At 39.5% G+C, this 24,975-nt stretch overlaps 1 protein-coding gene across 2 annotated transcripts in view; it reads right to left on the reverse strand.

The window, feature by feature from the left end:
- pde4ba (phosphodiesterase 4B, cAMP-specific a) overlaps nucleotides 1–24,975 on the reverse strand; it is a 174,906-nt gene that overhangs the window by 101,340 nt on the left and 48,591 nt on the right. Inside the window, exon 1 of one of the 2 annotated variants that reach the window (XM_051375877.1) lies at nucleotides 23,163–24,214. The exons of the other annotated variant lie outside the window; for it this stretch is intronic. Within the exon in view, the coding sequence (XP_051231837.1) occupies nucleotides 23,163–23,386 (224 nt within the window). The 5' untranslated portion in view covers nucleotides 23,387–24,214. Of the gene's footprint in view, nucleotides 1–23,162; nucleotides 24,215–24,975 lie in introns of those variants that run through there. 2 annotated transcript variants of the gene reach the window in all.

The following is a 24,975-nucleotide window of genomic DNA, read 5'->3' on the forward strand; positions in this document are numbered from 1 at the left end:
ATCATGTAATCGGTGCCGCTGTACATCCAACGCAGATTTATGCAGTTAATATGATAATAGCAGGCGACTGTCACATAGCACACCCATCTAATCTCTCTGCTGTTGCTAGCTTTCTAGTAAAACAGTGAACTGTGTGATTTCCATTCATTATGTAAACAGGACACTGGCCTTTTAGCAACAGCTGGCAGCTGCACTCTTTGCATGTATTAAGCTTATACGATCGAGCATACGAGTAAGTTGTTTACATAAAGATGTGCACACACTCAAAACTGATTTCAATACTTGAGTTGAGTTCAATGGCAAAATATTTCAGTGAATTTGAAAAAAACACGACAATATCAACTGCAGATAGATAGCATGTTTAGCTGTCAGGAAAGAGATTTGCATGGCTATTTTACGGTTTAGACAACAAAGTGTCAGCAAACAGAAGATGGTCACACAACATCAATATGAATACGAGTTAATTTTGGGGATAAATTCTATTAAAATTTGTTGAGAGGAAAAAGGTAGAGGCAACTGAGAAGTTGCTCGACCTTAAAAAGAAAACAAAATATGTTTTTTGTGTATGGAAGACAATGTGGTTCATATGGATTGTGTTACTGAATGCAGCATCGTGTTAAGATTACCTGTCACAAGCACTTTAACAGCCATCTCTCTGTTTAATCCCACAGGGGATGCAACAGTACAATTTAACTGTTTTTTATTATGAAATATAGTTTAAAGATGTTTTCATCTATGGTTATTAGATTATTGGTATTCATTTTCTATGTTTTTGTCATCAGTGTTGGGTATTTAGAATGTGAGTACCGTAATTTAAATTTTTTAATGACTAAATAAACTGAAAATTGAACCTTAAAATTTGCCTCAATAGATAGTCTCAGATCTGCACACCCAGAGCAGGGGAGCAACATGTTGAACATTACTTAAGAATGAAAAATTAACCTTCATAAATGAATAGAGGGCACTTGACTACTAAGTGTGGGTATTGGGACAAACCCTCTGTCATTCATCTTGGTGTGTCATCACAGCTCTTTTTGCTGACAATAATTCTGCAATGAATGTTGCCCAAACCAAGAGAAAATAATCTTATTTTCAAATGGAAAGCATATGTTTTGTGAAATTGTACAGTGATTTCAAAAGGCTTTTAAAGGCCCCATGCTGTCAGGCTGACAACTATATAGATGTGCCATAAAAGCTTAATTTAAGCACTAAATTAAAAGCAAAACAATGAAAGAAAGATGCAAATTATAAGGTGGGGGGTTGAGTTGTAAGACCAGTAATTATGAGACTTGAGATTGAAACTCTACGATTGTATAATTACCCGAAGACACAATGTTAGAGCTTTCATTTTGAAGCAAAATGATGTTTTTGAGCTTCTCTGATTTAGATCTGGGTGTCTCATTTCGTGTCAGAAATGCACGAAGAAAAATCCCATCAACATCATTGTCATACCCATCAGGGACGGATTATATACTTCATTTCACACATGTCAATTGGGCTCTTTCCTGTAATGATCCAGATTAATAATGCTCTACCACACACACACACACACACACACACACACACACACACACACACACACACACACACACACACACACACACACACACACACACACACACACACACACACACACACACACACACACACACACACACACACACACACACCAGACGAGCACTGGGTCTATTTGTCATTCTTGTTTTCATTCTGTGCTTGCTTAGTTAGCCTTTCCAGCCTGTTATCACCACACTGCTTTGCCTTGCTCCAAGCTTGCTGCCAGGGCACTGCCACCCTGCATAGTCATTAACACCTTCTATGGAGCAGCAGACAGTAAATGACTCTGCAGTGTCCTCCACACAACTTTGCATGTCCTCTCTGAAACTAACCTGCAAGTTAAACGAAAAGGTTTAATCTGTTTAAACTGGCATCCATCTGATCTATTTATTCATTAATAATTACTCTACTAAATTTCTCACATTGTTTCACACTGACCATGCAACGTAGGATTTATGTTCTCCTAGACAACAGAAAGAGTTATTTTAGTGGTTCAAGATTCCCACAATAGAATTACTATGATGGAAGAAAAAGTCAAGGGGAAAAGATTATAGGGGTTAAAAGAGACAAGGATGTATAAGGATGGAGAATATTATCACAGTTCAAGTAGACACTCCTCACTGGTGACATCAAAGCAAATTAATAATTTGCAAGTCAAATTAAAGGCAAGCAAGCTGACTCCTGCCAGTAGATGTTGGTACATAGTATGATTGTATGTCTGAGTTCTTTGAATTCAAATTGAAGATTTAGATGTTTAACTTCAAAGCGCTCAAGATGGTTTCCAGGTGTAGAGAGCTAAAGACACTAAAGACACTAAACATATACAGTTTAGTCTTTGTATTTAATACCAATAAAGTAGCATACAAATTATTTTGAACTGAAACATCCAATGACACATAAGAGTGCAAAGCTAGTTTGTTTCTTAATTTTACAAATATACACACAGTAAGATGGTTTAAATTTGTTACTGTGAAAAAATTTATTTTTTTCCCTTTTCCTGTATTAAGTGACTGACTACTGTAAGTTTGTATCAAAAATGCAGTTAAACGTTGTGGACACACAAAGAGCCGGGTCCAGGGGCCCTCGATCTCTCCTCCTCAGGCCTGCGACACCATGTCAAAATTATAAAATAATCCGACCCACAAGATTACTTGTTTTTTAATTCCTTTTTCTAGTTCATATCAATTTAGACAATTAAAATAAAGAGTAAAGCAACTACTAATAATTGTTAATTATCATGTAAGTAAAGGAAATATTTTCTGCATATTATGCTGTCTTGTAGTACTTCAACATTGAAGTGGCCCTCCTATGAGATGACAATATGAGCAGTGGCTTCAAACCAGTTTGAGTTTGAGACCCCTGACATAGCGGTTACTAGTTTTGGGTTCATTCTTACAGACTGTTTGTGCATTATCATAGACTGTACACACTGCAAGTCATATAGAATTCATGCATCAGAAATACTATACAGCAGCCAGTAATTATCTGTGAACCAGTAATCAGTCAACCCCTCATGTAAACAGCAGGTAGCAGCAAAACAGCTGCATTGTAAAAACAATAAGCTGCAATTTAATGACATTTACATCCGGACTATTTTTGTAGTTTCCTTAACTAAAATAGAGGGAAAGTTGCTCAATTCTGCAAAACTATCAGAATAATTCCTCTTGGAGCTAGAGCAAGTGCTGTAAACCGTGGGGTTTGGTGGTGTTGTGGCAGCTCAGATGACTCAGACGCATACTGTGTACCCGCCAATCTGGCATGCAACCTTTGTCACATGTCATCACGCCTCCCTCCCATCTTTCCCTGCCTGTCTCTACTGTCAACTACCAAAGACAGCAGAAACACGAGAGAAAAACCAGTGCAAAGAGGCTTCTAGCAACGCAGGATAGCAGTTATATCACAAACAACTATGTTCATCTATCAACATGAGATTTATTGGTGATTTTTCTGGGATGAATTTTTCTCTAGGGCACAACAGTCACTGTGAGACAGACAAGCAGGAAGAGAGCAGTGGAGGAGCAGGAAATACATGAGCCGCCACCACCCAGTCCCTCCAGCCACAGTAAATTCTATATCCTTCTATTGATTTCAATTACGATAGCTGTTATTAGGCCGCATGCACGACATGAAGTCGATGAGCCGGTCGATCAAATGAACCGCGGTATAGTGAAGGGAGCTCATTGTTGCAGAGAGGGCCGGAGGTGTAAATGGAAGGAAATAAAGTGGGAAAGAGCGAGATTACATGAAATATCCTCTTAGCTCAACTGCAAAGTAGCAGCAGGTAATGTGTTTTGAGAGTGGCAATCAGTTTCCTAAATTCTCTAGTAGTCTGAGTGCAGCGCAAGAGCCAAGTGGAAGAAGAGACAAGAGTTTTCTCCTCAAATCCTATTGAATCTCTCTAGTTTTTCTTTCCAAAAAGAGAGGAGCTGTTTGTCTTTTATGCATCTTTTTGTTTTACACATGACTGCTGAAAAGTAAACGTCTTATAACTCAAATTTTTTTTTTAACCTGTTAAAAAATACATGACTATCAAGCTAAAACCAAAGCTGATTTTCTTTGTGTTTCCATTTAATGAGAGGTTACAGCTAAATGTTTCTCCTTATCACAGCCATATATATAGTATGGGAGACCATGGTGTGTGTTTGCGCCAGCAATTAGAAATATCTTTGAAGATGCGTGAATAATGGATGCATCATGCATCAGAGAGGAAAGTAAAGGCCCATGGTTGCTTTGAATTAGTGATGACTACAATGCAGACTCCACTCTGCTGCCTGTGACACATGAACAGCAGAGGAATAAGAAGGGAGTAGACCACAATAAAATACTGGGGTGAGAAGAAAAGGGAGCAGTGTGCATAACAAGAACAGACAGGAGCGGAGGAGGAGTGTCGCGAGGAATAAGCAGAAAGGGGAGGAAAAGAAGGAAAAAGGATTTCATTATCCCAGTCAATTGTGGCAGAGTAAACACACGGGCGCTCACCAAAATGGTCGGGAACACTCTGAGCAGACAAACACACACAGGAATAATCACATAAGGATACACACATGCAGAAAGTGACACATTAATAGCAGCTTGTAAAAAAACCTTTCCAGCCTTGTTGCAAAGTGTTCAACAAACGATCAAACATCACTTTTAGTGCCAATATGATAAAATGCAAGAATAACAGACAAGCAGGGAATGTTGCTTTAAAGGAATAGTTTGATATTTATATAAGTGCTTTTTTTGCTTGACACTTCTTGCATCATTTCTTATCTTGTTTTTTTTTTGGGGGCGTTCTTTTAGTGCCTTTTTTTAGAGAGCAACAGTGGAGAGATGAATGACAGGAAATGAGGAAAGAGAGAGGGAGAATGGGAATGGCATTCTATAAAGGTCCCTGGCAAACTGAGGAATTTATGGGTCATGGTCCACCAGGGTGTCCCATATTGTTTGTTTAATCCATTCAAAAAATGTTTTGTTGTTTCATTGGAGTCTTGCCGCCATAAATGGTTGTTTTTATACTTGACTTTTTCTTGCACAGTTTAAACAAACAAGGTATTACACATAAGATTGTGAGCTTAAAAGATACTACGTAGAGATAGACTTGGACACAAAATCCCGAGATCACATGAATCTATCTTGTGAGGCTACAGTCTTTGCTTTTGTGGCCAGTACAGTGGTACCGGACCAATCGGCATCCTTTGAGGAAGTACTGGTAGCTACGGGGGTGGGCGTTAGGTGTTACGCAGCCACAATACATTGTTAGATAAACAACAGTGGCAGTATTTTTTAAAGTACCTGCCTTTTTCCAAACAGTTTCCAATGACGAATTCTCAGATAGTTCTGTGACTATCTAGCGCAGTCAGGACTAAGGCAAAACTTTCCTGTCTTTATGCTAAGCTAAACCTACTTGCGGTTAGCTGTCACTTCCATTCCCACTTTGTTCAGCCTGAACTAACGGACTTCTCATCGAACTCTCTGCAAAAAAGTGAACTTCCCAAAATTTGGAAGTGCTCCTTTAATATAAATTTCCTTTAGGTTTTTGCCGGTCTAATCCTAATACAAGGGATGAGGAAAAAAATAAAGTCAAACAGTACCATCTCAACCGTTTTTGGTCTTTAGCTGAGACAGGTGTGAGGATCTCCCTACAGGTTGCAAGAGGTTAAGCTCTGAAATGTGACTTGGAACAAGATCTAGCTAAGTCAAGGACGTAATCAGTTCAAATCAAACCTCGGAATAATTGACAATTTGGAGAAGCCAAAATGTTTCTGTGTAATCCTGAGCTGTACCTAACTCTGGCAGCAGGAGTCCGTACAATCTTAAGTCAGACCTCAACTTGGTGTGATGTACGAGGAGGACATTACAAGTGTCATAGCAGATTATTAATAAAACTGACAGCTTTTGACATTATCATCTTTGTATTACGGGTACACACGCCCACACATTGAGCAGGATATGCCACAACTTCCTTATGTCACTTTTTCACTGCCAAAGAGTTCAGTCGAGAAACTTTGGAACAGTTTGAGGTGATGATAAAAAATGAAGGGATGTTAGACGACGAGAAAGAGAAAGTGACATTGCTGTACTTTGTGAAACAAAAATGAAACAAAAACATGACATGCCACCTTCAACACTCTTTTTTTCGCCTAATCTATTGATCTGTTGTTTTGCCACTTCGTCGCCAACCTGGAATCAACACCGAGCAACAGATTTATGGATTTTGAGGGCTTTCCATGATGTCTGACAGCAGAATACACAATATACACAACACAGCTTGCGAGTTTTGCTTTGCATTGTAACAAAATAGGCTTACACACACGGTTAAATATGAAGGCCTGGTCTTATTCTGTCAACATTTTGTTTGTTGGGCAAATGTAAAAACATACTGTTGTATTTCTGCTTTTAGAAAATAAGTTTTCAACTGTTTTGTGATTCATTTGAAAAGGATAATATAAAAAAAAAAAATGTCTTCTACTTAGTGTTCACTTAGACAGTTCAAAGGTTTTATGGGGGCATACAAATACATGGTGTTTGTCTCCAAAACAATATTTCTTGTTTCTAAACTGTGGCTTATTGCTGGTCACAGTGGAGCTGCAACTGATTAGAGTACAACAAGTCTTTTCATTAACTTGCCGGCCACGAGGGACTGAATTAAAATGTGTCTTGTGTCTGTCTGAGACTGAAGATCACTAGACAGCACAAGATTTAATAAGAAGAACATGAAGTTTTCTTTGTTTTCATGTTGGTGTTTAATTCCACACATTACTGAGACACACATTCACGTTTCTGTGTGTGTGAATGTTAAAGTCTTTACTTTCATTTCTATTGTCCTCTGCCCTGTAGTCCAAACAGTGGTTCATAGCTCCTCTGTTGTTCTGTACAATTGACCTTCAAATGCCAGGCTCATTGGCTCAGAGCTCTGGGCCTCCTGATATAATCTGAAAGGTTACATATGAGAATGAAAACAAAAGAGATTAGGAGGACTCCTGGAAGACTCGCAGTCAATGAGCTAATGGGGACCCGAACAAGGCAGGAAGACAGAGAGCAAGAGAGAAATACATAAACAGTTGCATAGAGGCAACATAGCTCACAAAAAGAAGGGAAACCAGTGTCGAGAGTCATGCAAAGGGTCTTCAGGATAATATTCATTTTAAACCTGAAGTATGAAGAATTCAGTGCAGCAGAAAACACATGAGAGTGACACACACTTGTCTCTTTACTAAAGCACTTTGAGCAAAATAAGATGTGCTATATAAATAAAGTCTATATTTATTTCCAATATTAATCTAAATAGAAACTACAGTAGTAACTATAGCTGTCTGATAAATAAAGTAGATTACAATGAAGTACAATATATCCATGTGAATATAAGCAGAAATACTCGAGCAATACAAAGCACTTTAGTGCATGTACTGTGTTACACTGCACTACTGTCCTACAGCCAACATAACTGCTGGAGGACACATAGACAGACTGAGCTTACAAATGTGTGGCCTTTGGAGGGCTGCAGACTTGTGGGCTCCTTCCCATATGAAATCTACTAAAGCCTCACAGTGACCAAAACTAATGTTAAGTACACTGGGGTAGCCCTTATTAACTTCAAAGAGTAAATTTTTTTCCAAATGTATAATCATGATGTTGAAATGCCCAACAGAGTGCCCCTGTCAGTGGTGACTACTGTATCATGACGCTGAGGGTTAAACTACGACATTTCACACAACTTGATGTTAAATATATCTAAATAACACTGATGACCTTTTCATCAGACCACCACATGTGATGCATTTGTCAATAACAAATGTAAACACTGCTCCACTGGAATGTGTTCCACATTAACTTCTCAATGAAGTTGCACATATATTTTCCAAATCTATACATTTTCAACCCTAACATCAATCTATAGGCTTTTGACGTGTATTTGTGTGTTTGTTTGTCTCTATGTACAGTGTACCTGTATGAGAGCGTGTTTATCTGCACGTATGACTGTGTATCTCTGTGTGTTTTCCACTGCCCCACCTGGAAAGTTTTCCTACATGAAGTCTCTCCCACATGCCACTGATTTATGATGTTTCTAAGGAACTACAGTAGACAGACAGGCCCCTTACAGGCTGACTTGAGCTGGCCTCGGTAAGTCCGCTTGGTCCACAGAACCACTGTGAGTGATAGCTCACCTCACTTCTTAATAGGTGGCTGGGAATGAGGAGGGTCACTGGTCCAAGTTTTGTAATGTAAATCAGAAATAATGGCTGCAATAGCAGCATTGGCTGAGTTGATGAAGCCAGAGTTTAAATGTTTAAGTGTATAAAATGTAATACAATAATCTATTTCTAGCCAATCTATCTTTAGTGACATATCAGCGCTTTACATGTTGTGATAGCTAATGTGTAAACAGTTGCCTACATTATGCAAAATGATAACCGTAAGTCTAATAGGCACTTTCCTTTTATCTCTGTTTTGGTCTCTACAAACTTCATTTAATAAATTCTAACAAGTCTACTTAGCCTACTAACCCATGCTAGTGGCTCTGTGAGGTTGTTCTTAGGCCTAGTAGGGGTTTGCATGCTAACATGCTTCACAACGACAATGCTAGCGCTAGGTATAATGTTTACCTTGAACAACATTTTAGTTTAGCGTGTTAGCATGCTAACGTTTGGTAATTAGCAGTAAACACAAAGTACAGTTGAGGCTAATGTGAATGTTATTAGGTTTGCAGGTATTACGTCATAAACCAAATTATTGGACAAATTATCATTTTGGCCTGGTGATGGCGCTAGATGGAAAGTCGGGATCAGCAAAGTTATTACAATTGATTCTGTATCTGAACCAAATTTCACGAAAATCCATCCAATAGTTGTTGGTACATTTTCTGCACAACCAGTTGAAGCTAGAAAAAAGGCTATGGGATCATCAGAGTTGTAAGAGTTCATCGTCTAGGAACGATAAATGTCTGCGTAACACTTAATGGCAATCCATCTCATATGTACTTAACATATTTCAATCAACCGACAGCCAGGCCACTAAGACACTGATTAATGCAGCTTTTTAGAAAAAAAAAAAAAATGAAATGAATCACTACACTGAACACCTGCTGTGCCTTTTAATCAGTGTAATTTTTTTTAATTCGTTTTCTGCAAGATTCAAGTAGCTCTATTAGTGGTGAAAACCCAGAGAGAACACAGCATTAATCTTTGTGTCTCCTCTGGTTGTACTTTAGATGAACCAGATCTGTGAATGTGTGAATTACTGCCATGCATCATGCTGTCATTCTTAGTAAGTCTGATATTATCTATGGAGCCTGCCAGATTCCTTTTTGTAGCCTAGAAACATAAAAGCTGAATGATAAAATCACCTGCACTGCATCAGGAAAACCTAAATGGGAACATTATAGATGAAGTTAAGTCATATACAGTAGTGGAAGTATATTATATAGCCAATGTGTAAAATTGTTTATTGAAAACATTATTAAACGTTAACAGAAAATAGTATTCTTTCCTCTGAAAACTTAGCTGATCATGGAGGAAAATACTTAAAATTACCCATGTGTCCTCTCTATGTTAAGTAGTGGTGCAGTACACAAATATATGGTTGCTCACTTTCTTGTTTTATGCTCTATTCTCTTTCCATATGCAGCAAAATTCTGTAAAAGGTCAATAGCGGCCAATGGGTGCCAGAAAGATTGGATTGAATACAAATACCTTTCCTAAACACTCGCGTTCTGGCTGTAGGGCACCCGGCTCATTAAGGAAGTCTGACAAGTATATGAAAAGGCCTCTCACAGTTTGTGTGTGTATAAATCAATGTGACACTAACTAAACAAACGCTGCTGGAGAGTAGGGATAATGAACAGAAACGGACTGAAGGCAAACTGAGTCTTAATCATGGGACAGACATGATGGAGAGAGGGAGAAAGGGGAGAAGGCAGGTGGAAAACGGCATCAAAGAAAGACTATGTAAGCAGTTACAAAGCTTAGAGAGGGAGCATACCTGGGTAATTAATTTGTCCCTTCATCTTAACCATTTTGAACTTATAAAGTTTGGCCTATAAAGTTTAAAATACTATTGAGCGATTACATTATTTTTATTACTGGTCTCATATGGTAAACCCCTGTAATTTGGCATACTCGTTCTCAGTAACAGCTTGTTAATACCTAGTCTTGGCCTTTCTGTGAGTAGACACAGAAGGCTCTTTATTAGTTCCATATTCAGAGGCAGCACAATTTCACAGCCTTTTATCCCTGACTGAAACATGAATATCAGGACAAACAAACAGTTTCCCATAGGGACAAAAAGCTTAGAATGCATCAATATAAAGTGGGACAATTTGAGGGTATCCAAGGGTGATCTGACATAATTAACACACCCATGGGCTCAGTCACTGGGTGCAACTGTCTGAACATGAAGACAGAAAGAGAGAGACAGACAGATGGGGGGGGTTGACTTTTGGATGTGAATGTGGTGCCAATATTTAACTGCCAACATCCCACCATGGATAAACACTGGCCACATGGCACTCTGTGACCCTCAGGTCTCCATTATTTAACACACACACACACACACACACACACACGCAGAAAAAGGAGTGGTCCGAAACAACATAGTGTCAGACTATTGCTCAGAAACAAACATTATTTACTGTATACAGGTGATAAAGAATGATCACACACACACACACACACACACACCGGGCAAACAGATAAAGGAGCAGAAAGCCGTTAATCTTTCCAAAATACTCCAATTTGTGGTCGTCTGGCAATACTAAATTGACAAACAGTTCAAACAAAAACATGTTCAGTTGAATGACATTTACTCTAAAACTATATTCTGAAATTAGAGTATAAATCCCTACTGAGGATTTAGAGTTTTTGGGGGAAATAAACCGGGGAAAGCCTGCTGAAAAACAGGAAAAGAAAAACAGATTCCTTCTTTTATAGGCAAGGAGCACCTCTTGGTTACTATTGCACAGTGAGTGCACACTTGTACAATATTCCAGCTGTAAACTAGGTTAACATGAAGCAAAGTGAGTAAAAGGTTGAGCCTCATCCCATTGGTGGCCTATATTACAACAGGCTGAAAGCATACAGGTACTAAGAATTACTGTAAAAAAAAATATATTATTCAATGGACGAGTACTGCACTTTTCTAGACACATAATGTATGAGATGAGTCTAATATGTTTCTACTGCCCTCAGAGTGGGTGTAGGTCAAGACTATATAAAGTATATTTAGACAATATAGTTATATATTTTATTTCGACTTTCTTTGGTGGAGGTGCACAGCTTTACAGTGAGCTAAACATGCTTCACTTGGCCTTTTTAGTTTAGGATTGTTGAAAACAGTATTGGACAACACATTTAATGAAAGTGATTACAAATCACTCATAATCAAAAATATATCATAAACTAAAGTTTTGACCAAACATTAGTAAAGTAACAAGGAAACTGAAAGCAAAAATGTGTTTGTCCCTCATGCAAGGAGAAGTATTTCCAATAAAAGAATAAGCAATACTTTTTATTAATCTAGTAACCCAGATGAGTTAAAGTTAAATACATCACAGTTACTCCAACAGTAAATTAACTGTTGTATTAGCAACATATTAGCCTCAAACAGCCAGTAGCCTACAATGGCTAATGTGGTAAGCCGTAACTCATCGCAAAATCACTAAACAGCTATAATTAATAAGAGCAGTAAAATGGTAATTTGCAGAGTAGATAAAATATGTCTGTCGATATTTTCTTTGTAACAGATCTGACAACATGGCGGATGTCAGTTAAACTGCGTCAGTAGCGGTTGCTACTAGCAACAGGATGTCCAACCAAGTACTGATGCAAACATATAAAAGTTTGGTGTCAAAAGTTTCCATGAATATGAATCAAAACCTCTCTCACTCAGTGTGCACAAAACACTAAGAAGTTTCACAAAACTACTGTACTGAATTACACAGGTGTTCTTAATAAAGTAAGTGATTACATGAGTGTAAAGGTTAAAAAACAATATCAGCTAAAATGATCAAAATAATAATGAAACTCCAATATATCCATTATTTCCTCTTTTCCTCTTTATAATATCCCTTGTTTACTCCGTCTCTCTCACACACACTTACACACACAAACAATGCACACAAATCCTTTTATCCCTGAGCACAAACTAACACTAAACCATTCACCCTTTCTACAAGTTCAATTTTATTCACATCAGTGCACATACACACAGACACACAGACACACAGACACACAGACACACACACACACACACTGCATCTCACACTGCATATCAGAAAGTGTGTGGGTGGTGGTTTCCCCATAGGCCTGTGGTGACAATGAGTCAAGGAGACAGGGGACGTGCACATGCTCACACACACACACAGAAATCATAGGCACAGATGGACATACTGCACACGCACCAAGTCACAGACTCTGCTGCTGAAACGTATACACACATTCCTACACCCACTCTTGCCCTGGCTGTACGCAAAGAACACTGACGGGCAGTATAGAACGAGAAGTGACGATAATGACAACACTGACAACAGGGAGAAAGAGGAGGTGATGACAACGACGATGACGATTAAAATGTGACAATGTGTGAATGTGTTGCCAAAATCTTGTTTATCAGATAGCAGCACAGCCAGTCTTATTGTACCAGGACATTGTGATTCAGACTGGGCGCCTTGGAGCCAGACAGTCAACAAACACTGGTTCCCTGTTGGTTGGATGAATTTTGTGGAAATTTTAACAATTAATCTCACCTTCAAATCCCACTACTAACAGTGTTAACATATGTCAACACGTTATGATGTGTATCCTGCAATCAATAACCTGTTTTTAGTTTTTTTTATAAATCTAATGATTGTACTCATAATTACAGTCTGAGTTAGAGTTTTACAGTGTGAAGGCATTATGTGTCAGCTGCTATAGCTTTGTGTATTTCACCACCGTTTATTGTGACACATTTCATCTTCAGGTTTTCAAACAATATTGATATTTCTAAGAGGGATTTTCACCTAAATCCATCTCCTGCTCTTTCCTCAAGCTCTGTGCTTTTCAGCCGTTAGGTAAACACAGACTTTTTTTCACATGGAGCCCAGAGACATCCTTTAATAGCTTTTGTTTCAACAAACAGTCCAGCTTACTGGTCGACACAGACACACACACAAGGTGCTGTTTTGGTAAGTAAAAGGTACAAACTGATTTCTGGTGATACATATGCAAGTAAGGAAGAGGAAGTCTTTTACCAAATGATTCCTAGTTAAAAAAATAAGTAGACTAAACCACTGGAAATTTCTCCAAAAGCCTCCAAAATGACCATAAAGTTGAATCAACACTTCTCCGTAACCTCAATACAGCAAAAACTAAACATTATAACCTTAACGTAAGTAGGATCTAATGTTGTATTATACTGCATCAGTTTTAACTAAGTGTCAGTTCGACCACGTCAGAAATCAAAAGTGATCCCGAACGCCCACTCTGGAAAGGTGGAGTAAAAAGAGACGGGGGAGAGCAAATATCATTTAAATATGGTGATAAGTACAGCACATATTTCCAGACAGTTTCTCCTGGAACATATTCATAGTATTGCACTTGCAATGCAGATAGAAATAGTTGTGTTAGCAAGAGAGAGAATTTCAAACCAGCCCAATCACTTTATGAACTGAATGTTGGATTGTCGCCTTTCGGATACAACCCGAATCCTACGTCGGAAAGGTGTGAGGGGAGGGGGTTTTCGTAGCTAGTCAACCATCCAACAAGCAGTTCTGAAGAAGCATATTGGCAGCTTCACACTCTAAACACTGAGTCTATTATTATTTCTGTCTATTTATACTGTAGACTGTTTTAATCTCATTTTATTCTATTCTTATTGATTTTATGTTTCTTTTTATTGCATTTTGAAATGTTCTGATGTAGATCTTCACCTGATGTACAACATGCTGAACTGTATTTCACTAGCCTTTATTTGTATATTTTTTATATTTTCTTATGATTAATTTAATTAGAACATAAATAAATAGGACATACTTCACCTTGTTGGTGCTTGAAGACAGATGTGCTGTGTGTGACAAGGTGAAAATGGAAGACAAAAATAAAAACTTAAAAACACATGTTATTTCCTTACTTTGCATTTAGTTTATTTTAATCTATTCCACCAGGTTGAAGGTGACACGTAAGAACTGTACATTCCTTTTGTTGACAGAATTAACAGTTTAATATGTCACCAAGTCTATGTGATGACAAATGTTCTTTCTTTGTTAATTCATGCTCAGCTGAAAAAGCTTCTGAATAACTTCAGCTACAATAACTTCTAGCTTTCTAATGCAGCTAGTCTGCACTCATTCGATAAGATAAAGAACAATGCAGCTCTGCCTCGCTTCTGCATAGCTGCACATTGTTGCCAGCTTGTAGGATGCTGCCACAATTCCTTTCAGTCAGTGTGACAGACAGCAATCAAGTGGAGATTAATCGCCAAGTCTTTCTGAGAGCATGCAGAAGGGGAAAAGGCTGCGAGGAAATGTACTGTTGCGTTCTGCTTACTTCAGCTCATACAAATAGCGCTCTTGTTATTAATGAATGCTTGTGCTCTTCTGAATGGGGTGAAAAGAATATACAGCTGGTACTTCACAGACACACACCATCGTGAGTAATACGTTAATGACACAGCTGTATTCCCTCTAAGAAGGATTAAGGTATGCATGCAGACCAAGAAGTATGTGCGTGTCACAAACACACATGCTTCCTCAATCACGCCGTGAGGAATATTTAATGACAAAATTCACATTTGTAGCTGCCCTAAGAAGCACGGTATGAATAGATGCATGGTCCTTCCACACAGCACATAACCCCGTTCTCTACCTCCGAACTGAAAAGGCAACTAATTGCTCTTGTTCTTTGTGTCTCAGTCTCTCCTGCTGCGTCTCTGTTTCTCTCCCCTCAGTCTAACAGGGAATGGCATGTGTCTCTACGAAAGAAAAATCAATTATATCCTAAATTACTGGTGCCCTAACCAAAAAGGAGAAAAAAAACGGAAAGAGGTTGAATTCCCAGCACCCTCTTTATAAACATTTTTCAGTGCAGCAGAATTGATTTGTTCTTGATAATAAAATATACAAATGGTTGAGAATGTCAGTTGTAAATAACATTTAAATAATGCCAAAAAAAGAGAGACAGGACGTCTGCAGCATCCTAAATTTCACCAAAAATGTCACATTATCATCCAGACGTGATGGCAAGAGAGATGTGGGGAGGGAGTTGTAGAAAGGAGAGGAGGAACAGAATGGCGATGAGCATAGAATATAATGAAGACAAATGGGTTTTCCAATGTTTCCTGAATGCCGGTGCTAAAGGCCACATGTTTTCCAGAGATCCGAGAACAAGTGTCTGCAGCACTGCAATGGCAACAAATGCTGATTCATAGAGTCGTGTAATCCCAATACATATACACTAATCATCGTTTTACATCTTGATTTGGCAATGTATAAAAACTGATATGAGTGTAAATGAGCCTGATGAGCTGAAATTATATTGCAGCCGTACATCAAACACATTAATATTGTACCTTAGTGTATAAGGAACTCAAAGCTCATTACTTGATATTCAGCATTATGATTAACAAAAAATCTAATTACTTCTTGTAATGTGAAAAGCTCACTATAGTACTGCCGATCACACTGAAAAACAATACCTAACTCTGCAGTACAGTACATTTTCCTTATTTTTAACTGTTGCTGATACTGTGTAGTAGCTTAAAATCAATATTGCTCTAATCAATATTTTTATGCCAACAATGCAAGTCACATTCCTGTAATATAAAAAGGTTGCTACAGTACTGTTGATCCTACTGAGGATCAACACAAAACACTGCATGTGTTCTCATTGTTTTTGTAGGTAATGTATTTGTTAATTTAGTCATATTTGGGATCATCAATAATCCCATGACTGCAAATCAGTAGTTTGTTTAAGCCTTTTACATTTTGCATAAATGTACTGTTCAGTCTGACAAAAAATATATTTTTAATATTCAAAACACAGTTCAGTGTTTTTCTTAAGAAATCCCAAGATCTTTTATGGAGGGAAAATGAGAACCTTATGTTCACTTGCAAATTGCTGCTGCATCATTATCACCCATTCTAAAAAGTAACCTTTTCAGAGAATTAAGGCATTACTTTATCATCATGCAGGGTAATTACTATTTCTGTGTTCATTCCTTCCCTTTATTGCAGTCTCTCATTTTCTCTGTCTCTCGTGGTTTTGATGTGCGATGATGTGTACGCTGATGTGTGTTTTCACCACAGCTGGTTCAAACATTTGTAATGAATATGGAAAATAAGCTGAAACAAACAAAAACATATGCATGCAAAACATTGCTTTGGGAACAGTAGGTCAAAGGCATCACTTTGGACTTGAGGCTCTTCTTTCTTTCATGAAATACTGACATTTTGATTTTCATCCAGTAGCTGCAAGATGATACTTAACCATCTCACAACCCATTTATTCTTTAGGCTGTAAAAAAAACTGTATTTTACATCATCATCATGACCAACACACTCTAGGGGTAAACTGCTTGGCTAGGTAGACCATATAAGAGCACAATAGGGGCAATGGCGGGGTGACAAGCAATACACCTCATCTGCTAAATACAAACTGACAGCAGTGTAAGTACATAGTACAGTATGTTCCTTAGAGTAGCTTTAAGCAACCACTACAACATCCCAGGGGAACAAGTGCTTACCTTCCCATCAGCCCCTTTACCGCTGCATGCATGAAAACTTAAAGACTGCTTAAGCTAATTAAGCAGTCGAGATTCTAACATCTTGTCAAGATCATGGAGTTGTTTCTTGTAAATATCTCCCTGGTCCTTCATGAATTCATGAATCCCCCATGTTGATTTATTATGAGTGGCTGTAGATGTACAGGCAGGACAAATAATGTAATTACTGAGCAGTTGTGAAATGAACATGAACAATTTGAGAATTTAATAAGCCGTGTGTGTTACGCACGGTAAACAAGTAAAAAAGGCGTGAAACATGTCACCCATAAATTGCCACAAGTTTTTATCCCTTGAATCCCAATCCTGGCCAACGTAACCACACACAGACATGTTAAAGAGGCATTTACACACACACACACACACACACACACACACACACACACACACACACACACACACACACCCCGAGCCATCATACTCCTTCACCCATCCGTAATAGTTAAGTTTATGCTTGGCTGGTTCAGTACAGGGAGACAGAAGAGAGAGATGGGGGGTGCTGAACCAAGTCATGCAGTGTGAGGGAATGAAGAGGAGGAGGAGGAGAGGAGGAGGAGAGGGGAAGAGGAGGAGGAGAGAGGAGGAAGTAAGCCTGGTTCCAGACCTCTGAATCATTGCCCACATCACCAACTTTATCAGTGACTCAAAAAGGACTGATGTTGTTCTTGTGAATGGCCATTTTGTGGTTGGAGAAACAACCGAGTCAGTGAACCTTTATGGGTGGGATAAATGCAGCAGACATTACGAAACTGTGCCAGATTTAGACAGAGTGGGGCCAATGATGGAGCATGGTCACTGACCAATCACCAAATGGTTTAGTAATTTAGTTTTTACCTACACTAACACTAACATTTCCTAGATTATCTAACATGTTGCCATTATCAAGTCCTATTCCCAAGACACCTATGTGTTACTCACTTTAGTTAATTACATGTTTCTGGACAAAACATAGGGAAATAGCTGACTTAAAGTGAGAGCGGGGGTAATATTAGCTAAAAAGTTAGTTAACATATCTAGGTAGTTAACCAGGCAGCCTGTTGATCTCTGTATGAGAGTATGAGTATGTCGCTACATAAAAGAGATACAGTATTTAATAAATCTTTGTTATACTGTAACTGTTATAACACTGCCCTAAATAGGGCCCCAACTTATCCTGCTGCCACCAAAAATAGCTGACAAATGGCTGCATTTTCAAATACTTTTTTTAATATACAAACCCAAAACCTGTTCATGGTTACAAAAACAGTTCATAAGGGCAAAACACATATGACACAGTTTCCAACATTCCCACAAAGTTGCAGAACATTACGTAAATGCAATATATTTTTATGATCATGTTTTAGCCATTTGCTCTGTAATACAATAATCTCTCGTTTGTCTCGCTGTCTCTTACTCAAGTGAGCAGTTGGCGTAAACACACTGGCTGCAGCAGTAACAATAATCACGTCAAGCCTTCCCTGACGTCCATATAAAGATGATTTTGGGTGAGTCACAGAGGCGAGTGGAGAAAGAAACAAATCAATAGCAGACGGATTTGCTGGACAGAATAGTGTGGTGAGATGGATATTTAGGTTGACATTTAAACTAAGGTAAATAATCCTCTGTGTAAAGCAACCTCTGTTTGGTTTTTGCCGGGGCTGACTCCTCTGTGGTAAATGAGGTCTGTTTTTGTTTATCTCTCTCCCTATTTCAATATAAACAACTCCTGCATTACCCTCCCTCCACCTCTTTATCTGCCCCTCTAGCCTTCTCCGGTATCTCTTCATCCCTCCAGAATGCATCCGATGGACGTCAACACACAGGAGGAGGCCAAGTTTAACATAATCTAAGTGAGCGCTGTTTGCTATTGTAGCGGTAGATAAAAACAGCCTTAAGTGTTTTATATATTTCACAGACATGTAGGTGTGTTAGGTGTTAGCTGTTATGCAGTAAATTTGTTTAGTTTTATTCAAAATAGAATCTTTGCTAAGGAAAGAGCCATTTTTTCTTTCTTCTTTCCCATTTTTCCCCTCCTCTCCTTTCTTCCTTCTCCCACGGCAGTTTAGTACTTCTCTCAAATCTCCCCTTCACTCTCCTTAATGTGCTTTTTGTGTGAGTGGAAAACAGAGCGGTCATATGCCTCAGCTGGCCATCAAACATTTACATCATGTGGTGCTTTGGAGTGCAAAAGAGAGAAAGACACAGACAGAAAGGAAGAGGGATGCCTACAAAAGAAACAAAGACAGACATGGAAAAACAGAAACAGAAAAAGAAGCCAGACAGTGAGGACGTCATACAAAGAAAGAAGCAGATAGTGAAACTTATAAAAGACACACAGACAGACAAAGAGAGTGTAAAAGACACAGACAGACAGAGAAAGAGACAAGGCAACAGCTGAACAGCTCTAACAGAAGAGTCATTGTATGAGTGCCAGTATAGGTCAGGAGTTCACCAGCCACTAGTCCACCGCAGGGCCAAATATTGCTAGCAAGGATGGAATTTATAATTGATCACACAAGAGTTTGGAAAACTTTTTGCATGTTTTGCATTCAAGATTGGCAACAGATTTTCATTTAAAACTCCAGACAGTGCTACATGAAAACAATGCCCCGGCCTTTTAACAGAGAGAGTGAAAAGAAGAGCGTGAGAATAAAGAGTGTGAAGAGAAACGTGATGTGCAAGTCTGTTTGGCGAGATAATCTTAATAATATTGAGTAGTGTGTGAGTGTGATGTGCCTTTTCTCATCTTGGGAAGTGAGAATGTTTGAGTTTTAGGAGAAGTTAATCAATCAGATTATACATCCGTGCAATTTCTCTATACGTCTGTGATGCCAAAATCAGCTAACAGATTAAAACCCTTAATTTGAGCCCAGACTAAAGTAAATACAGGTTTGTAGGTATATGATTTAAAGAGAAATCCCTCTATAAGACAGTCGAGGGATCGAGGAGATGACATAACATTGTTCTGCTACACGACTTTTCTTTATTGTTGCTTTTTCTTTCTTTTCTCTTCAGGCCTATAAAAGTTGTTTAAATGTAACCAGCTGAAAAATTTTACGTTTCTGAAGAGCCAGTGTGAATTTTGGCAGTGCCTGACTCCACCAGCTCCCTGCACTTTTTGAACCAGGACATAAACATGTTTGTTTTCTCCTGTGAAGTTGTGCATTTTAATATGGGGTCATATAGAGATTGCCTCACTTTTGCAGCCAGCCTCACGTGGCTGTTTGAGGAATTTCTGGCACTTCCTTGTTGGCTTCGTTTTTCAGCCAAAGAGGTTGCCTCTTGGTGACAATGCTATGGTTACGGTTTGGGAACAAAAACAACTTGGGAAATATTGTGGTTTGGGTTAAAATAAGTACTTTGTTAAATTTTCTGTCCACTTGGGGGTAGAGGGTTGTTAAAGCTGTAAACAACTTTATTACCTTTAACTTAATTTTAAAAATGTTAATATGTTTGCAAAATATGTTAATATGATAAGAGTTAAAGCACAATGTTATCATTCAGTTGGAATCATGTTTCTGGGCTGAAGATTGTAAGTACAATATTCACTTTCTTTTAACTCTGTTTCTGGTCTCTACCAACTCCTGAGGAAATATCTGAACCTTTAGCTGCTAAATGCTAAATTGTCACCAGCTAGTGTCTCTCACTGGATTTTTGGTGCTCAATGGTAGTAGCATTGTTGCATACTGTAATCCATTTAGAAAAGCAATTAACATCCGGCAATTAACATCCGGCATTGCATCTGTTAGATAAGATTCTTCATAAAAGTATTTCTTGGTCCATTTCTTCAAAACATTCTAATGCTAGTCAGTGATAATTAATGCAGTGCTAAATTTAGCAGAATATATAAACTCAACAGTAGAAAGCCCTGGCCAACACATATTAGTAATTCATCATCCTTTTTTAAAATAACTTTCTGGCACAGGTGGGGAGACAATTAGGCCAGACAGAGTGCTTGGACAGTAATACACTGAAGGATTCCCTAGAACGGTGATTTTTTTTTTTTAGGCAAAAAGGATAATGATATTTTGGGGCTGGACGCAGTGTATTTAATGACATAAAGCAATGGGTGCAGTCATTAATCTTGAAATCCTGCCGATTACTTAAATATAACCTAACATGTACTGTGTGCCTGACAAAAAAAACAAGCATGAAAAATACATCAGAAACCCTACTAGTGGTTGATAAGTGCCATTATCTCCTTAATTTTGTCCTGATTGCCACGCCTCCCCTCTAGAGATGACTGCTGATTTTTCCCTTTGGGCTTTTTCTTTCTCGCTGTGTCTTTTCTGCTACCCCCCCCCATTTCCATTTTTAGCTTCCTACCTGTCACTCTTAAAGCCTTACAATGAGTGAGCAGATAGACCTCAGTGTCTCGCTCAAGGACACTTTATCATGAACACGGCTGTTAATGGGCTGGACTGACACTTAATGGCTATAATGGGTGGTGTCGTGTCCCTAGATCGAGCCTATATGCGGTGGAGAACAAACAAGGTAAAGGACACTACTGACACCTTTAATGATTTCTAAATAAAGCAATTTTCCTTGTTTTGTTTGGTTTTTTCCCCTTGTATTTCCCCCTGCACCCACCCAACCCCCACAAATCTCTCTCTCTCTCTCTCTCTCTCTCTCTCTCTCTCTCTCTCTCTCTCTCTCTCTCTGCTCAGAAATAGGCTATACAGTGAGAGAGAGAAGGGATAAACAGACATGATTTCCCCCGTTCTGACTGCTGCTGTGGAGGGAGGAGAAAGGCATACAAGGAGAAAAAAGAAAAAACACCCATTACATTTACAAATTTAAATGTGCATCCAAAAACACACATATGGACATAGTGTCAAAAATATATACATATTCACACACAATTTATGACTGTACTAATGTGACAGACATACAGACATAGTATCTGTTTTCCATCAGCACATGAACAACACAGCATGTAGACACAACACACAGGAACAGATTCATATCTTGACTTATTTCCTTTCCCTCCCTACACCACAACAGAGACAGATTTTTTTTGACCCACCCCATGCAAGCCGTGACAAGCCCATTTCAGAGATGTGTAGTATACGTTTATGGGTATATGCTAATTCATTCCTTTGTATACAGTGGGTTTCACCTTCACAAACCTCATGGAATGAAGAATACAAAGCACCTCTGTCTGCCACTGCCTCATGTGAACAGATTTACTGTAAGTGTTGCCTTTATGAGAGACAAGAGTCACCTTGAGCTTTTGTAGTCAAATCACAGCAGCTCTTTTCCTCGCCTCTAATCCATACATTGCATAACATAGCAAGCCCTCCCTTCACATCTACTATAGTGCCTAACTGCTGCAAAATGAAGAGGTAGACTCAGGGAGTGGGTGGGGGATGGGGCTCAAAGTGATGCAAATAATAAGATAGGAGAGTATGAGGTATGTGTAGTAAATTTATGAATATGGTCATGTAATTGAGGAAGTCAGATTGCAGCTTCTGGGCTTCTTCTAGGAAATGCACCATGAGAAATAATCGATGTGGATGACACAACAAAATGTGAATGGAACCAGATTGCGCATTGAGTGATGTTGCAATTTATTTGTCAGTGTGTTGTGTTATGTAGACATCAATTTGTTCATTGGGGCTGTGAACCAAAAAGGTTAAGAACCACCAGGTTGCATAACGCACCTAACACTCCCTAACAGTCACTGCAGCCATCCAAAACAAGGACTGATCCCCTTGCGCACGCACACACACACACACACAAACACATTTCACCTAGGTACAGGGCAGAGATACACTACATCAAAATGGAGGACAGGGGAGTCAGCTAAATGTGATTTTATTCCATTATGTAATCCTCTAACCCAGTGACAAATCACCAGACAGCAGCCCCATCATACATTTTGACCCCACTTGTTATGTCAAAACTCTTACCACAAAACACTTTTCTTTTTAGAAGAGATCAAGCTTTTTTTCCATCTACCTCATTTTCTGGACCTGTATTTTGTCACCTTCTATGAGACATTTTTTTTCTCCCTATCTTCTGTTTCTCCCCCTTGTTGGCTGTCTTACCCCCTCTCGCTCTCCTTTTACATGATTCCTCTGTCCATCTCTCAGTTCTCATCCCTTTTCCTTCCTCTCCTTGCCTTTATTTTCCCACCCACCCACTCTTACTGGCTATCTCTTTTAATCTCCCCGCTCTCCCAATTCCTAACAAATTCAACCCCCATTAAGTCTCTTTGGTTTCCTCTTTCCATCCACATCCTTCCCCTCTACATCTTATCTATCCCTACTCTAATCCTCAAATCCATCAACCCCTGCACGTTTTCTCCTACCTCCCTTTTCTTTATGTCTCAACCCTCTGCCCCTTGCCCCCCCCCTTTATTTCTTCAATTACCCCACCACCACAGGTCTTACCAAGTATGGGCTACAGTGAAGCGTCGCCTCTGTCGGATGCTCTTGTTGACCATCAGCTTGCGGAAGAGGCGCGGGGAGCTTCTGGGAGACAGTTTGGGGGACGTGGCGCCCCTCTTCCCCCCCACCACACCTGGGATTTTGGGAGGCTCCAGCTCCAGGTGCATGTGCTCCTTGAATGTCCGGATGCAGGAGTCCATCTCAACACTCAGCTCATTGGATGACATCCCGGCAGGCTGGGTTGAGTTGCGTTCCTCTTTCAAATTCTGCCTCTTTACGTCCAAATTCGGTCACATCAGCTGGTCATGTACAGCGTTTTTTTTTCTCTTGCCTTATCCAGACACAGAGAAGTTTACACTGGGTTCAGCTGTTGTAGCTGAATGATCGAGGCTACCTCAGACACAAGCATTCACCCAAGAAAAGGCCAGCTCACACATACCTTTTTGTTGTTTGTGTTGCCTCTGTGCTTTCTATCCTTCCCCCTTTTCCCCGTTCTCCACGAGTTTATGGATTAGCGAGCCAGCAGTCGTGCCCTCTCCCTCTCTCTTTCCTTTGGCTTATTCACCGTGCTTTAGAGGAGCTTTACCCACAGCAGGGTCACATAAAGCTCTTTCCAGGAGAGAAGAATTCCTCTCCTCAACACTGCTTCTCTCCTGGTTTTGCCGTCTGTAAAGTGCACACACCAGTGCTCTATCACCCTCCCTCCTTTCCTCTGGTTCCCTCTGTCTCTCTGTCACTGTTGGTCCCTGCTAAATGCCACCTCAGCACCAACACTTTCTCTTAGTCCATCCAGGCAGCTTGATGTTGGAGGATCTCCCTTATGAAAGATTCAGAAGGACTGAAAACTGCTTTCTGCCTCCTCCTGTCTTGCTCTCCCCTCCATCAACCACTGCTTGACTGCCCTCCTCTCTCTGCAAACAACCCCCACCTCTCCCAAAGGCACTCCCGGTGTGGCACAGAGTGACTCTCACTATGCCGAGCCTGAAGTCAGATTTCCCTTCACTTGCACAGTCAGAGCGGAGAGCGGAGCAGAGCACAGCACGCAGGCAAATACTTCACTTGCTCTTTCATTCAGAATATACACAAGGAGCTGAGAGCAGGCACGCAGCGAGTACAAGCCACGCCTCCTCTGTTAAGGATTGGCTGGTGGTGGTTGTGACGACAAGCAGGCAGGCACAGTAACAGGTTGTCAGATTTATTATTTATTTTTTGTTTAGCCAGGATTTGTGGTAATGTTGCTGATGATGTTGTGACCTTTAGTGAGGCAGGCAACTGGTGAGTGCAGGCCAAGAAAAATGGCAATTTGGATTGGGGATAAAAGCAAACAGCTTAATGGGCATCAGTGAGGAGAAACATACACACTGCTCAAAGGTCAACTGATTCAAATAAACACTTACACACGCTAAAGCATGCAAATAAAAGTCCTTCTATAGTAAGAAGGCAACCACATATTAACTTCCTTCACAAAGTATGTTCCTTCGCAATCTAACATTTTCTCTTTCTCCCTCTCACACACACACACACACACACACACACACACACACTTTCACCCATCCATAATTCTGTCTGAATGGAAAGAATCCAACCATGCGATTGCGACAGTATGTAGAGAGACAGAAAGAAAGAAAGAAAGAATTGATAGATGCAGCCATTCCAGATACACATCCACACACACACAAAGGGCTACTCTGAGTGATGAAAAGAAGACACAGAAAAAGAGGGGCTATGCCCTAAAGGTACAGAGACAGCTGAGATGAGGGAGAAAAATCCAAAAGGAACATCAGAAGAGGCAGAATGGCAGCGTGACGAGTATTGG

Source organism: Dicentrarchus labrax, unplaced genomic scaffold, assembly GCF_905237075.1.
Source record: "Dicentrarchus labrax unplaced genomic scaffold, dlabrax2021, whole genome shotgun sequence".
Classification (NCBI taxonomy): Eukaryota; Metazoa; Chordata; class Actinopteri; family Moronidae; genus Dicentrarchus; species Dicentrarchus labrax.